The sequence below is a fragment of the Beta vulgaris genome, chromosome 6 (assembly GCF_026745355.1).
Source record: "Beta vulgaris subsp. vulgaris cultivar EL10 chromosome 6, EL10.2, whole genome shotgun sequence".
Classification (NCBI taxonomy): domain Eukaryota; kingdom Viridiplantae; phylum Streptophyta; class Magnoliopsida; order Caryophyllales; family Amaranthaceae; genus Beta; species Beta vulgaris.
This window is the reverse complement of record NC_079207.1, coordinates 36,244,646-36,262,156: the sequence shown is the minus strand read 5'-3', so window position 1 is coordinate 36,262,156 and position 17,511 is coordinate 36,244,646. Positions and strand designations below refer to the sequence as shown.

The 17,511-nt window shown below is 36.0% G+C and overlaps 1 protein-coding gene across 1 annotated transcript; it reads left to right on the top strand.

Moving 5' to 3' along the window:
• On the top strand, positions 1-2,455 carry LOC104896678 (protein FAR1-RELATED SEQUENCE 5-like). The gene is made up of 4 exons (XM_057395745.1): positions 1-285; positions 395-659; positions 979-2,060; positions 2,231-2,455. The coding sequence occupies exons 1-4, from the start codon at positions 1-3 to the stop codon at positions 2,453-2,455; spliced, it is 1,857 nt and encodes a 618-aa protein (XP_057251728.1).
• The last annotated feature ends 15,056 nt before the right edge of the window (positions 2,456-17,511 follow it).

Here is a 17,511-nt window from a genome sequence, read left to right as displayed (position 1 = left end):
ATGGCTATCACAAAAAAAGATATGCACAATGTAGTCCTCAAGTATAAGAGATTGAAGTTAAAAGACGGTGAAGCAGAGGCTATGCTAGATTATTTTACCAAAATGACTGAAGATAACCAGAATTTTTTTCACATGCATAGGCTAGATACAGATGGGTCTCTGAAGGACATATTGTGGATTGATGCTAGGAGTAGAGCTTCTTGGGAGGAGTTTGGGGATGTAGTATGTTTTGATGCAACATACTTGACAAATGAGTATGAACTACCTTTTGCCAATTTCGTTGGTGTATGTTAACCACCATGGCCAAAGCATATTGCTTGGATGTGCATTGGTATCCCATGAAGACACTGAAACTTACCAGTGGGTGTTTCGTACATGGTTGGCATGCATGCAGAAAAGTCCAATCGGCATCCTAACCGATCAAGCAGCTGCAATGCGGAAAGCTTTATCCATTGAAATGCCTGAAGCGCGACATCGGTGGTGTTTGTGGCATATCACCTACAAATTTGCAAAGAAACTAGGGGCGAAAAACAACTTTCCGAATATAAAGAAGGCACTTTTGAACGCAATATATAATAGTTTGACTGAGGCAGAGTTTGAAGAGAGTTGGACTGCAGCCATTGGGAAATTTAAACTGCAAGAAGATACATGGTTGTCAGGTAAGTTCAATAATTTTGAACTTCTTCAGTAATAGAATTTCATGTAAATATTGAACTGTTGTGTCTGGTACCAAAAGCTTTCTACAGTGGTACCGAATGCTTTATACAATGGTACCTTAATTATAACTTTTGGCTAATGTAGATACCAATGTGAGAATTGTTGGGTACCATTGTGTTAAACATATATGTACAATGGTACTACTTTAGAACACTAATGCTAACAATATGTACCAAAGTAAGAGAAGGATGATACCAATATGTTTATTGATACGAGGTTCTACAAGCAATTGGTTTTTAATATGTCATATATTTCTAGCAGGTTTATATGAAGAGAGGGAGATGTGGGTTCCAGCATATATGAAACATTTGTTTTGGGCTGGGATGAAGACCACCCAACGGGTAGAAAGTATTAATAGCTTTTTCGATGGGTACCTTGACAAGCATACCCGGTTGTATCAGTTTGGCCCGGCTTATATGAAAGCGATGGAGTCAAGAGCAAATGATGAGCAGCAGGCTGATGCCAACTCACACATGTATTTGCGCACATTGGCCACTGGTTTTGCTGTTGAGAAAACTTTCCAATTATTATACACGGATGCAAAATTTAAGGAAGTCCAAAAGCAATGTACTAAATGCTTATATGTTAATGGGGTATCTAGGAGGGCTATTTCTGAGGATGTGGTGGAGCACACACTGGAGGATCGTATTTGGATGCACTGTGATGAAACAAAAAAAGAAAAGTTAACATCTAAAACCAGATGTTACCAAGTGATGGTTGATATGAAAACCCTCTACGCGTCGTGTGTATGCAAAATGTTTGAATGTGAAGGAATTGTCTGTAGGCATGTAATTAAGGCATTAGACATGGAGCACATTAGAATAATCTCGGATATGTTTGTATTGCGGAGATGGAAGAAAAATGTGCAAAGGAAGCATACGATGGTGAAAGTTGCGTACCATGATCCATCCAAAACGGGGGAAGTCAAGAGTTTCGATGAAATGATGGATTCTTTTAAGGACTTGTGTCTAGATGCAGCTGGGCTTCGGGAGTGTGTTGACATCGTACTTGAGGGCTTAGCAGTGATGAAGATCCAGTGTAAGGAGACAAAAGAAATGTATATGAAGTCGCGACTCGAAACACCGATCTTCAAAAGTCCGAGCACTCAATGTACTCTAAATTTATCTAAATCAGATTCTGGTGTATGTTCGACTACAGCAGCCCCTAAGGTGAAAGACCCAGTTGCGCCTAAAAAGGCGGCAAATAGGCCTCGTGAGACTCGTTTCCTATCATGCGTGGAGAAGCCGAAAAAGAAGGTCGCGAAAAAGAAGGAAGTTGTCACTAACAAGGTTGCAGATGGCCGTGCAAAACCCACGAAGAAGGTTGCAAAGGGTGCGAATAAGGTAACAACTATTTCAATTTTATTTGTTTATGATTGACCTTGGTATCCCGTTGTATGTACATTGGTATTGTATGGGTACATTAATAGTACCAATGTGATGCAGTGTAGGTACCAATACATTTGTTTATGTTCCATGTACACCTTGTTTATATTTTTATTCCTTATCAATAGCAAGCTGGACCGAAGGAGAAAAATGCTGGGCCCTCTAAATTTGGACAAGATAAGGATGCCGATGGCATGGAAGTTGTTGGAGGCCACAAGTCTATTGGAGGAATAACATGTAATGAAGGATCTATTGGCTATTTCACACGCATGCTACAAGGAGCTAACTCTGAGCAGCCCAACATCGTTTCAGGCGACCAATGTCACGATATGCTCCGCCTCTGGTTAGGTTGAATTCAAAGAGCACGACATCTTGTAATTTGTATCTCTATTTATTAACATTTATCGTGGAAGATGTTTGTAACATATATTTTACATTATGAAAATGATAAAGTTTCATAAAGTTAAGTTTCCATAAATCAAATGTAGTTTGAAAAGTGAAATCAAAATTTGTTAACGTATGTACAAATGTTGGTACATATTGGTTCACACATTGGTATCCTCTAATTCATACATTGAATGCAAATGTTTGGGACCATGATACACAAGCAAGAGTGATATGACTAATCATTTCAATGTAATTAGTTAGTAAACATGAATACATGTTGTTTAGAAGAGTTTTTAACTGTTTTGGATGGTTTTGGTTCCCATATGGGAAAACAAGAGTTACCTTGGTACCTTATATTTCACATATTGGTATCCTTTCCTTCTTACTTTGATTTCAAATATTTGGGACCATGATACACAAGCAAGAGTGAAATCACTAATCATGTCAATATAATTACTTGTGGTTGGAAAGAAATATGCATACATGTAGTTTGGGAGAGTTTATGTTAGTTTAATGTCGTTTCAAACACTTTGGGCTTTCATGTGGAGGAACAACGGTTGTGGACCATGTTACACAAGAAAGAGTAATATGACTAATCATTTCAATGTAATTAGTTTGTAAACATAATTATATGTGGTTTAGGAGAGTTTTTTATTGTTTTGGATGGTTTTGGTTCCCATATGGGAAAACAAGAGTTACATTGGTATCTTATATTGCACATATTGGCACCCTCTCCTTCTTACTTTGATTTCAAATGTTTGGGACCATGATACACAAGCAAGAGTGAAATCACTAATCATGTCAATATAATTACTTGTGGTTGCAAATAAATATGCATACATGTAGTTTGGGAGAGTTTATGTTAGTTTAATGTCGTTTCGAAGACTTTGGGCTTTCATGTGGAGGAACAACGGTTGTGGACCATGTTACACAAGAAAGAGTAATATGACTAATCATTTCAATGTAATTAGTTGGTAAGCATAATTATATGTGGTTTAGGAGAGTTTTTCATTATTTTGGATGATTTTGGTTCCCATATGGAAAACAAGAGTTACCTTGGTACCTTATTTCACATATTGGTACCCTCTCCTTCTTACTTTGATTTCAAATATTTGGGACCATGATACACAAGCAAGAGTGAAATCACTAATCATGTCAATATAATTACTTGTGGTTGGAAATAAATATGCATACATGTAGTTTGGGAGAATTTATGTTAGTTTAATGTCGTTTCGAAGACTTTGGGCTTTCATGTGGAGGAACAACGGTTGTGGACCATGTTACACAAGAAAGAGTAATATGATTAATCATTTCAATGTAATTAGTTGGTAAACATAATTATATGTGGTTTAGGAGAGTTTTTCATTGTTTTGGATGATTTTGGTTCCCATATGGGAAAAACAAGAGTTACCTTGGTACCTTATATTTCACATATTGGTACCCTCTCCTTCTTACTTTGATTTCAAATGTTTGGGACCATGATACTCAAGCAAGAGTGAAATCACTAATCATGCCAATATAATTACTTGTGGTTGGAAATAAATATGCATACATGTAGTTTGGGAGAGTTTATGTTAGTTTAATGTCGTTTGGAAGACTTTGGGCTTTCATGTGGAGGAACAACGGTTGTGGACCATGTTACACAAGAAAGAGTAATATGACTAATCATTTCAATGTAATTAGTTGGTAAACATAATTATATGTGGTTTAGGAGAGTTTTTCATTGTTTTAGATGATTTTGGTTCCCATATGGGAAAAACAAGAGTTACCTTGGTACCTTATATTTCACATATTGGTACCCTCTCTTTCTTACTTTGATTTCAAATGTTTGGGACCATGATACACAAGCAAGAGTGAAATCACTAATCATGTCAATATAATTACTTGTGGTTGGAAATAAATATGCATACATGTAGTTTGGGAGAGTTTATGTTAGTTTAATGTCGTTTCGAAGACTTTGGGCTTTCATATGGAGGAACAACGGTTGTGGACCATGTTACACAAGAAAGAGTGATATGACTAATCATTTCAATGTAATTATTTGGTAAACATGAATACATGTTGTTTAGGAGAGTTTTTAACTGTTTTGGATGGTTTTGGTTCCCATATGGGAAAAACAAGAGTTACCTTGGTACCTTATATTGCACATATTGGTACCCTCTCCTTTTTACTTTGATTTCAAATGTTTGGGACCATGGTACACAAACAAGGGTTACCTTGGTATCTTGAAAGAGTAATGTTGGTATTCACTCCTTCTTACTTTTGGGACCATGATATTAAAGGGTACCGACGTAAACATCAATATATATTCATGATATTCATAAATAGTCATAAATGTTTCATCTCCTGTAGGACTACAACTATGTACTGAATAGCTCGTATTATATTTGAGTAGTTTTTAAAAGTACTTTTTTTGAAGACTATAATATCTAATCTTTACTGTATTTAGGTGAAGGAAGGTGATGGAAGGTGGGGGCATTTATTACAAATTCTCCTTATATATCATTACATCATACACATATTCTACTCACCTTATTTCAGTTTAACTTCTTCTATTTCTTAACTTCTTGTATTACCAAATCTCCTTATACATCTTCTATTTCTTCTTATGGCCCAACTGATCCCACTCCCACATCCATTGGCCCTCACCTACTGTAGACCACTTGACCAACTTCAACCACCCGAAATAGACCTCAATACCACAACATTCTTCCTAGTAACCGATAATGGTCTCAGTTGGCGTCGAGTCACCCCGAACTTGCTATATCATACACTTGAAAATAATAGAGCCACATTTCTTGGGTTCCATAATGGACTTATGATTATGGAAGATGGCACGGAAAGACCTCCCCATCTACCTCTATTTGAGGATCTTCAAGGGATTCATGGAGCTTCTGAGTATATCATGTGGGTCATGGGAAAACTACGAGACAGGGGAGCTTCACAGCTCATACCACAAGAATTGATGCACATTCTGGATCCACGACCAGTCATGGATCCCCGTAATGTGCCAACATACATGATGCCTTTCGATCGTTCACATGTATTCATGGCTTCGTACACAGACGGTTTGCACATTATGGAGGTAAATGATGTTGCGCATGCTATTTGCTTTAGTTTGAGTCACCTCCGTAGCTGGTTTCGTTGGAGGCGTTACCACCTCATAAGTTTTTATCAGTGTGTTATAGATTACCCACCAAATCAGACGGTCCTGAATCTTGGTTCCAAGATCGTTATATGGAATGCAAGGGGTCTCACACGTCCTTCGTTTGAGGGAAACTTTCGCATTTTATATGATGTCTTGCGACCTCTCATTGTAATCTTGACTGAGACACGAATCTCTATGCGAAACATGGTAGCACTATGTGCAAAGGCTACCCGGTGAGTATGAATTTGAGATGTATGGTGAAGGATGCTATGAAGGAGTTGTTATATTATATAATCAGAATATGTTGTCCCCGCGCTTCATCGACGATGATATGTTGGATGGGGGAGTTATGTTCAGCGTCATTTTTGAGGTACTCTTACAATTAAATTTAATTTCTGTTCACAAATCGTATAAAAAAAATTGAAAATTGCTTATACCAAGTTAATAACATGGGTATAATCTTTTAAAAAACGCATACCAACAACGTAAACTATTGATACTTAGTTTGAGGACAAAGGTACTGGAATTATACCAGTGGGATACCAAAGTTTATTCACGTAGGTACCAAGATAGTAAAACATGGTACCATTGTAGTAAAACTTGGTACCAAGATAGTTTGATAACGTAGGTACCAAGATAGTAAAACATGGTACCATTGTTCTTACTGAAATATTGATTATTAGGTTACCTCATCTACAATGTTTTGCTCATTTTCTCAGGCCATTTAATGATGTCGAAGGGACCAATGCTATCGTTTCAATTGAAGGGATTATGGTTGGATGAATGTTTAATCACGTTCGCGTTGCAGAATTTTGTTTCATCTTGTAGTGCGTTCCTATATGTAATATGTAATATTCGCGGGAATCTCTATCGTACAACCCTAAGTTGATGTTTCTATATGTAATATGTAATATTCGCGGGAATCTCTATTGTACGACCCTAAGTTTATGTTGTACTTAAAAGAATCGTTCGTATGGTGCACGAGTTGACTATGGATAACCATATTTTGTTTCAATAATTAAAGATACAGATAATGCAAACTATCAAATAAGAAAAGGTACATTTGTGGTTGGGGGCTATATCACAACTAATGCATACATTTATTACATTAAAATTTGGTTGACTACACATATGAATTACCTTACATAATTCAAACCGAACTAAAAAGTTAGTAGATACCATAGAGAGATTGTGACCATGTTCAATTCTACTCCAAAAGGAAATAGTTTACTGCCAACCAAACTAAAAAGTAAGTTTCTAAGACATTGTACCAATATATTTACATTTGGCAACACACATAAGTAAGAAGCGTACCAATGTATCTGAGATAGTAAAAAGTACTTATATTGCGTAGGTAATGTATACAAAACTGACTTAAACGGAACTTCATATCGAATATCAATAACTTAAACAAAACGAGACTTACATAATGTATAAATGCATTATGTAATTCAAAACGACACCCATAGTGGTTTGACTAAAACACAATGTCCACTTAATTTATTAATCATCCTAACCGATAGTTATATCGTTATATCTTATAAAAACGATACTTTTACTTTCTTATAATTTGCTACCGTTAGTTCTTCCGGAAAACAGCATAAACTATATCACCACTCATTATGTTCACATCAGCCACTGTCTTTCGATGATCTAGCTCCTTCTTCTCATGGATTAAGGTCAGTTTACTAGGATCACCACCTGCGTAGTCCGTCTAAATCGAGCATAAATGTCTAACGGGTGCGTTGTTGAACACGCGAACTCGCTGACTTGATGGATTTGTTCGAAGATTTTGCACCCGAAAACTCCGAACTGTTGTGTCGAAGTAGGGTGCAGGCTGACCGTAATCCTTTAAAAATGTCAGAGAAAAAGACGACAAACTTGTTAAGTACGCGGAAATGAGTGTTATCACATACAACATATATGGTACCAAAGTAAAACTACAACGGTACCAAAGCGTTCATACATTGGTACCAATCTAAAATGAGTATTATCACAAACGACATATATGGGTACCACTTTCAAACTAAAGTGGTACCAATGCATACAAAAGCCGGTACCAATTCAAAATTAGTGTTATGAAATACAACATATAAGGGTACCAAAGATAGAACTAGAATGGTACTGTTGAACCCTAGTTTTGATAATGACAAAGAAACAAAGGAACAAACTAAGTAGTGAACTAATGAATTATTTAAGTGTATGGTGTTTAAGGTATCAATGCAAGGAACTGGGAGAATACGAAGTCAATGAAGAAGTCAAGAGAGGATTTCAAAGGCTAAGTAAAGAAGTTTCTATGTTGATACTGGAGCAAGCATTGGATCAAGAATAATAGAAGCTAGGCGTTTTATTTTCTAGTTCCAATGTAAAGGAACAAAGAAAGAATGGTAAGGAACTGTGGCAGAATATTTGAGAATGAGCGTTTGTTCCTTGTAAGGAACAAACTAAGTGGCACTTAGCAAATATGTTAAAGGAACTGAATTAATATAAGGAACTAGACTTAGGCGTGATTAGTGTAACGGTTAAAAGATAATGGAGTAAGTCATGCCAGATTATAGGAAATTAGTTATTTCTAATTTCAAATGATAAAATCAGTTTTAAAAAGAAAATCTGTTTTGGAAAAGATTTTATTTTTCGGAAAATAAGAAAATAAATATCCGGTTGTTAGAAAGATTTTATTTCAAAGATATTATTTTCTTAAAGATTAAAATTCAGTTTAAAGATAAAAAGAGTTTATAAAAACTGATTTTCGGATAATGCTCAAGGAACTCCTATTAATTAGGAGTAATGGCTGCATTTTATCCACGTTCATTTATAGTTCATGGGATCATGGGACATGATGTAAAACGTGTTCCTTAGGGGAAGGAACATCATGGGTAAATGGATTAAAACGTGTACTCTAACATTAATCCCACGTTCTTCATGATTAACACTATAAATATAGAAGTCTAGATAAGTTCCAAATTGTGTCTGACTAAGTAATTAAGTGAGTTTAACTTATTAAGTGTCAGTGCCTTCATTCTCTCATAATAGCCATTTGTTCTTTGCCTTCTTACTCTAATTCCACTAAGCTTATTTCGATCAATTGTATTTTGGTTTTTGGGGTAAGGGAACTTTGAGTGAAGTTCTGTAAGAGAAAGGCTTTGAGTGAAGCTTGTATGTGTGAGAAAACTTCGAGTGAAGTTGAGAGGAACTGCTGTTAAGGGAACAGTGGTCCAGGAACTTGAGTTTAGGAACTCAAGGTGTGCTCGAGTTAGAATTAGGTTGTAACAGAGTTGTTTGGCCTAATTAGTGAAAGTGTTGAGTTTAAAATCCCTAGTGGTCGAGGTTGTTTCTTCTTGTTGGGCCCAAGAAGTTTTTCCTCGTAAAAATCCCTTGTGTTCCTTTAGCTTGTTTATTCGTTTAAGTTTTAATTTCCGCAAAAAGTTACGTTTATTTCTACACCTACAATTCACCCCCCTCTTGTAGTGTTCCTAGGGAAATAACAATTGGTATCAGAGCTAGAACTCACGTAAGATAGGAAACCCTATTGAGAAAAAGATCCAAGGAACAATGAATACCACCGAGAAACTTGAAGAAGGTTATTCCACTCAAAGGCCTCCTATGTTCAATGGGAAGTACTACAACTATTGGAAGAACCGCATGGAGATATTCATCAAGGCTGAAAACTATCAGGTATGGAGAGTCATTGAAGTTGGTGATTTCGAAGTCACAACTACAAATGACAAAAATGAGGTAACTCTTAAACCCCTCTCTGATTATGACAAATCTGATTTTGAAAAAATGGAAGTAAATGCCATGGCTATTAAATATTGCATTGTGGACTTGGACCCCATGAACATAATAGGATCATGGGATGCAAATCCGCAAAGCAAATATGGGATTTACTAGAAGTAACCCACGAAGGAACTAATGAAGTTAAAAGATCGAAAATTGATTTACTTATGAATCAATATGAACTGTTCTGCATGAAATCCAAAGAAAGCATCCGAGACATGTTTACTCGTTTTACTAACATTATAAATGAGTTGGCTTCTCTTGGAAAGTTTATTTCATCTGAGGAACAGGTTCGAAAGGTTCTTAGGAGTCTTCCTAAGGACAGATGGATGGCTAAAGTCACAGCTCTTCAAGAAACAAAAGACTTCACTAAGTTCAACTTAGAACAGCTGGCAGGGTCACTTATGACTCATGAGCTTCACCTTGATACTGAATATGGTGAAAGCTCCAAATCAAAATCAATTGCTCTCAAAGCAGATGATGAAGATGATTCGGACTCTGAAGAAGAAGAAGCAGCCCTCATGGTTCGAAAATTTCGAAAGATGTACAGGAACATGAAGAATGGAAACTTCAAAGGTAAAACTAAGAAATTTTCTAACAAAGCTGCTTGTCATAAATGTGGAAGTACAGATCACTTCATCAAAGAATGTCCTCTTTGGGAAAATGACAAAACCAAAGAAAGGAACAAGGAACGCTTTGCTGAAAGGAACAAAGAATCAAAAGCACCTTTCTCTAAGGCAAATGTGCGCAAAGCTATGATAGCTGCTTGGGGAGATTCAGAGACGGAAGAAGAAGAGGAACAACCAACTGAAGAAACAGCAAACCTTTGCCTCATGGCAAACACTGACGAAAAAGAAGATGAAGAAAAAATTGAGGTAAGTCAACATGGACTTGAGTCAGAACTAGATGGTAAAACTAGGACTGAAATATATGATCTTCTTTATGATGCAATTCTTGAATGTAGAGATGAACGTGAAAAACGTGAACAAACGGAACAAGCCTTAAAGTTTGCAAGGAACACATAGAATGGCTTAAGAAAATGAGAACGATGTTCGAAACAGATTTTTGATTTTTTGATAAAAACTTAAAATCAAAGAATTTATGAAGTTTGAAAAATGAAAATTATCTAATTAATTTAGAGATTTCACACTTGAAGGAATTTGTCCCTGTTCTGAGTTCCTTTGATATAAGATCAACCCCTTTGAAAGGATACAGATCTGAGATTGAAAAAATAAATAAAGAGAAATGTTTTTTAAAGGAACAGATCTGTAATCTTAAAAAGGAACTGGTTGTCGCAAGGAACAGAGGCAAAATCATGAAAGTTCCTAAGTGGATTGAGAAACCACAGACCAAAAGGAAGGAAGGTCTTGGTTTTGAAAACTACAAGAAAAGGAACAAGACAAAGAAATATGTTGATCTACCTAGTGATAAGTTCTGTATGTATTGTGGCAAGGTAGGTCATTACATAAATCAATGTCAAATAAAATCTGAGATGATTGGGAAAAATGTGACAATAAGTAAGAAAAAATGGGTTGTCAAAACAAATCCTAGTCAAGAACAGGAACCCACGAAAGATGGGGTTCCTTCAACTAACAACTAGTTGATTTTTGCAGGTTGGAGTGAGGGGGAACAACATTGGTATCTCGATAGTGGTTGTTCCAAGCACATGACAGGAGACAAAACGAAGTTTCTCTCACTCACAACCTATGAAGGTGGCAGTGTAACATTTGGTGATAATAAGAAAGGTAACATTGTTGCTATGGGTAAGGTGGGTAAGTCACCATTACACTCCATTGAAAATGTATTTTTAGTTGAAGGTCTAAAACATAATCTATTAAGCATTTCTCAATTCTGTGACAAAGGAAATACTGTAAAATTTGATAAGAAAAATGCTTAATCATCAACATTAAAACTAAGAAGGTTATTTGGAAGGAACAAGGAAAGGGAACACATACATTGTGGATCTAGACCTTGTTCCTCAAATCAATTTAACTTGTCTTAGTGTTATTGAAGATGATTCACTTCTATGGCACAAGCGTCTAGGACATGCTAGCTTTTCATTACTTGAGAAACTTAGATCAAAAGACCTTGTTTTAGGATTACCATCCATAAAATTTCATATTGATCAAGTTTGTGATGCATGTGCACGAGGTAAACAAGTAAGATCCTCTTTCAAATCTAAAACGATTGTAAGTACCACTAAACCATTAGAGTTAATTCATATGGACTTATGTGGACCCATGAGAATTCAAAGCAGAAGTGGAAAGAGGTATGTACTTGTGATTGTAGATGACTACTCTAGGTACACTTGGGTTATTTTTCTCTCTAGTAAAGATGAAACTTATGATGAGTTCCTTGTCTTTGCTAAAAGAGTTCAAAACCTAAGTGGACATAAAATAATGCACATTAGATCAGATCATGGCAAGGAATTCGAAAATTATAAATTTGATGACCTAAGCAGAGATAATGGCCTAGATCATAATTTTTCTGCCCCTAGAACACCACAAAAATGGTGTTGTAGAAAGGAAAAATAGAACTTTGGAGGAAATGTCTAGAACCATGTTAATTGCTAGTGAACTTCCAAGGAACTTTTGGGCTGAAGCTGTTAATACTGCTTGTCACATAATTAATCGTGCCATGATGAGACCTATCATTAATAAAACTCCTTATGAACTTTACTTTGGAAAGAAACCAAACATCACCTATTTTAGAACATTTGGATGCAAATGTTATGTGCATAATAATGGAAAAGATAATCTTGGAAAATTTGATGCAAGGAGTGATGAAGCAACATTTTTAGGATACTCCTCACATAGTAAAGCTTATAGAGTATATAACAAGAGAACTATGTGTGTTGAAGAAAGCATTCATGTAATCTTTGATGAATCTGACAAACATAATCCAAGCATACAGGTTGATGACTATGAGATAGGGTTAGCACAACCTAGTACAAGGAACACAGATTCACAAGAAGAAGAAGAAGTGAAAGAGGAAAGGAACGAGGAATTTGAAAATAATGATGTTCCTGTTCCTCAAGGAGGAGAAGATGCTCCTGTTCCTCTAAATGAAGGAACAGAGTCCACCGAGGCTAACAGAGGAACAACTGAGCAGAGTTCCTCATCACTCAAGGAACTCATGAGGAACAACATGTTCCTATAAGAGAGTTTCAACCAAAACCTTGGAGATTACAAAAGTCACATCCTGTGGAACTCATAATCAGCGACATATCCAAAGGTACGCAAACTAGATCTCAGTTAAGGAACTTTTGTGCATTTCATGCGTTCCTATCAATGATGGAACCAAGAAATCATGAAGAAGCCTTAACTGACTCTGATTGGATTACTGCAATGCAAGCTGAATTAAATGAGTTTGAAAGAAACAAGGTATGGCATCTAGTTCCTTCATCTAAACAAAAAGTAATTGGCTTAAAATGGGTGTTTAGAAACAAACTAGATGAATATGGAACCATTGTAAGAAACAAAGCTAGACTTGTAGTAAAAGGTTATAACCAACAAGAAGGAATTGATTATGAAGAAACCTTTGCTCCTGTAGCTAGATTAGAAGCCATTAGAATTTTAATTGCATTTGCTGCTTACATGGGATTCAAATTATATCAAATGGATGTTAAGTGTGCATTTTTAAATGGCTATCTAAACGAAGATGTATATGTTGAACAACCCCCTGGTTTGAAAATAATAATCTCCCAAATCATGTCTACAAGCTTGATAAAGCTCTTTATGGGTTAAAACAAGCACCTAGATCATGGTATGAGAGATTATCAAAGTTCCTTTTAGAAAACAACTTTAAAAGAGGAAAGGTTGATAAAACCTTGTTCCTAAAATCTAAAGGAACTGATATTTTGCTTGTTCAAATATATGTTGATGACATCATATTCGGAGCTACTAATGAAACATTGTGCAAAGAATTCTCAAGTCTCATGAGCAATGAATTTGAAATGAGTATGATGGGTGAGTTAAATTTCTTTCTTGGACTACAAATCAAACAAACTGAAAAAGGTATAATTGTTCACCAACAAAAATACATAAAGGAACTATTAAAGAAATATGGCCTCGAAAATTCAAAGATAAATCACACTCCTATGGGAACTTCAACTAGATTAGATGAAGACTCCATAGGAACAAGTGTTGATCAAAAAAATATAGAGGAATGATTGGTTCACTTTTGTATCTAACTGCTAGTCGTCCAGACATAGCTTTCAGTGTTGGTTTGTGTGCTAGATTTCAAGCAAATCCAAAGGAGTCTCACCTCACTGCTGTGAAGAGAATTCTTAGATATCTTAAAGGAACAGATGATCTTGGACTCTACTATCCAAGAAGTGATACATTCGAACTAAAAGGATATGCAGATGCAGATTATGCTGGAGATCTTGTAAATAGGAAAAGCACCTCAGGTATGGCACAATTCCTTGGTCATAGTTTAGTTTCTTGGAGTACCAAGAAACAAAACACAGTTGCTTTATCCACTGCTGAAGCAGAATATGTAGCTGCTGCTGCATGTTGCTCTCAAATGCTTTGGATAAAACAACAACTTAGTGACTATGGAATAAACTTTGAATGTGTTCCTATTTATTGTGACAATACAAGTGCTATAGTATATCTAAAGATCCAGTGCATCATTCTAGAGTAAAGCATATACATATAGACATCACTTTTTAAGAGAAAATGTTGAAAAAGGTTTGATTAAACTTGAGTTTTGTCAAACTGATTATCAGATTGCTGATATCTAACTAAGCCTTTGCAAAGAGATAGATATGAAAAATTAAGGCTTGAGTTAGGCAATTAAAAATTAAGTGATTGTTCCTATGTCAATTCCCCCATGTTTGAATCAATTTGAGTGACTTTGTGTGCTAAAAATAATTGTGTTTAATTGCCTAAGACCATTGCAAATTGGAATGTTGCAAAACATAAACATGAAGTCAAAGAAATCAAACGACTCACAAATGTCACATAATACTCCCCTTACTGTTCCTAAGGTCAAGAAACATGCATATATGAAGGAATTTGATATGTAGCATTAGTTGTTCCTATAGCACAAGTTCCTTAGCATCATTTATTTCTTTCAAAAATTAAAATTCATAAAAATCCGAAAAATCCGAAAAATCCCAAAAATAAGGGGAACCAGTTTAATTAAATCTTGGTTCTTTTTATCTTTTCGTTTTCTTCTTTTATTTTTATTTTTATTTTTTTGCTTTATTTCTTTCCCGCGTGTCATAATTACTATTACATGCAAAACTTCCTTCTTAATTCATCTAAGAAACCGTGTTCCTCTAAACCTTCATCTTCACCAAACCGAAACCTCATCACACCCTTTGATACTCCATAAAAACCTCCAAACCTTCACAAATCATGGCAAAAACTTCAAGAAACTCACCTTTTCCAACACCAAAAACAACCGACACTTCAAAAATGGAAATTTCTTCATCTCCAACTAAAACCCTTGAAACCGACATAATTCAAGAAAACCCCATAGAGGAACAGCAATTAGAATCTCCTAGAAGGAGCATGCATAGAAGAAAATTGATTGGGGAAGACGATGAAGAAGAAACCCCGGAACAATCTCAGGGGGAAGAAGAAGAAACTGCACCTGTTCCTTCCAAAGGAACTGTTTCTTCGTCTTCCAAGAAAAGGGTCGAACGAAGTGAATCTAGGTATGTTTTGGGTTTTTGCGTCGATTTAGAATGGGCAATAAAATGAATTTCTAGAATTAACCTCCATTCTAAAGGAACAAGGCATGGAATTCTTGTTTGAATTCGCCTTTAATAATGCTCTTGTTCCTCTAGCTATGGATGAGTTTTGTGCAAATTTGTTAATACTAATGGAACTTGCACAACTGAGTTAGAGGAAGAAAATAAGGTTTAATCAAGCAACTTTAAGCAAAGTATGGGAAGTTCCTTGCAAAGGAACTGATTTGTATTTTAAAAGGAAAGGAACTGTTTCCTTTCCGAATTTTCCTCAAGACAAAATCTTAGAATATTTTGGAGGAACAGCTGGCCAAAACAAACTTAACCATAACCTACTCTCTCCCCTTCACAAAGTACTGTTTAACTTGGTTTGGAGAGCACTCATTCCTCGAACTGAAAAGAGGAATGAAGTGGGTCTCTTGGATATGTGTTACATGTTTTGCTTGGACCACCACATACAAATCAATTTCCCTTCCCTCTTCATTCAACACTTAACCCACTGTATTGAGAAAAATTGTGTTATTGGCTACGGTGCCTTATAACTTCCTTACTTCATCATTTGAAGTAAGACTTACGGTTGGACCACCATAGGAGTCAAACAAGGGAACATCTTGAATGAGAAGACCCTAAATGGACTTGGCTTGTCTGTCCAAGAAGGTGTTCTCATTCAAGGAAGAATGGCTTCCAGTTCCTCAGGAAAAAGAAAACTGCCCCAACTGGACTTAGAAGAAGATAATGATGTAATCTTGGATAACCCTGTTCCTAAGCCGGAGGAACCGAAACCTAAGAGGCGCAAACACATTGCCACTAAGCCTAAACCCTCTGTTCCTCTGAGAGTGAGAAAGAGCACTCGTCGAAAAATTGCTCCATGTTCCTGTTCCTTCCAACGAGGACTCTCCTTTAGTCCTTTCGGATAATGAGGAACAGGTACCCTACTCTCAAGGAACCTACTCCCCACCATCTCCCAAACTCTCTGTTCCTTTCACAAAATACCCTCCATTTCACCTTCGTCCTTCTCTGTTCCTTCCAGTTTTGAGCAGTTGAAGGATGAAATAAAAGGCCAAATCCTTTTGCTTCCACCTCCACAACTCTTCCACCCACACCACCATTTCTTCCTCCCATTTATCACCCTTCACCTTCTGTTTCCATTCCTGGAACAGATGAGCCTTCCACTCAAACCCCCCCAGTTCCTTCACAACATCCCCCATCTGCCTCTAGTTCCAAGGGTAAGGAACAGGAAATCCGGATGATACTAACTGGGTTAATGAAGTCTGCCTTCCTGCACAACATATGATAAAATTTTACAATCATCTTCATTGGACTTTGGATGCCAAAACTGATACTATGATAAGTCTTATGAAGAAATTGAGTGATACGTGGTTGCGCAGCAAACGAAGATGGATTTATGGCTCGTCCTTGGAGGAGCTGAAGGAACAGGTTGGACTCAATCATGGGGTGGTGATGAAAAAATTGGAGGATGTGGTTGAAGAAGAAGTTGTAGAGGAACACCATTCCCCTTCCCTTTCTTAGTTTCTTTTATTGTTGTTTTGTTGTTCCTGTTTCTTTCATCAAGGAACACAACTTTTGTTTCTTCCTTTTTCTTTTCTTTCTTTGTTTTGTTATGGAACAAGTGCTATATAATCAATGACTTTTGCTATATTGTCTATGTTTCTAAATGTTTTGCATAATTTCTTCCTTGGAATGGCTAGTATTATGTGATTGATGTTTGAGCAAGTTTACTCTTTGATTTTCTAACTTAACCACTAATGGTGCTTGCATATTGGTCTTAAGGTGTTAAATCAATTCATCAATTCATGCAGAGTCTATTCTTTTTGAGGATGACAAAGGGGGAAAAGGATTTAAGGAACAAACTGTACATAAACTTAAAAAATGAAAATTGAAAAAAAATTAAAAATTGGATAAGGTAAATGAAAAATAAAAAATAGGTTAAGGTAAATGAAAAATCAAACTTCAGTTACTTACATATTTGTGTTTTATTTTTCATTTTCTTCTTTATGTTTTTATTCACTTATATTATTTGTTATTTTCCTTAGTTTGTACCTTTGTTGTCATCATCAAAAAGGGGGAAATTGTTGAACCCTAGTTTTGATAATGACAAAGAAACAAAGGAACAAACTAAGTAGTGAACTAATGAATTATTTAAGTGTATGGTGTTTAAGGTATCAATGCAAGGAACTGGGAGAATACGAAGTCAATGAAGAAGTCAAGAGAGGATTTCAAAGGCTAAGTAAAGAAGTTTCTATGTTGATACTGGAGCAAGCATTGGATCAAGAATAATAGAAGCTAGGCGTTTTATTTTCTAGTTCCAATGTAAAGGAACAAAGAAAGAATGGTAAGGAACTGTTGAGAATGAGCGTTTGTTCCTTTGTAAGGAA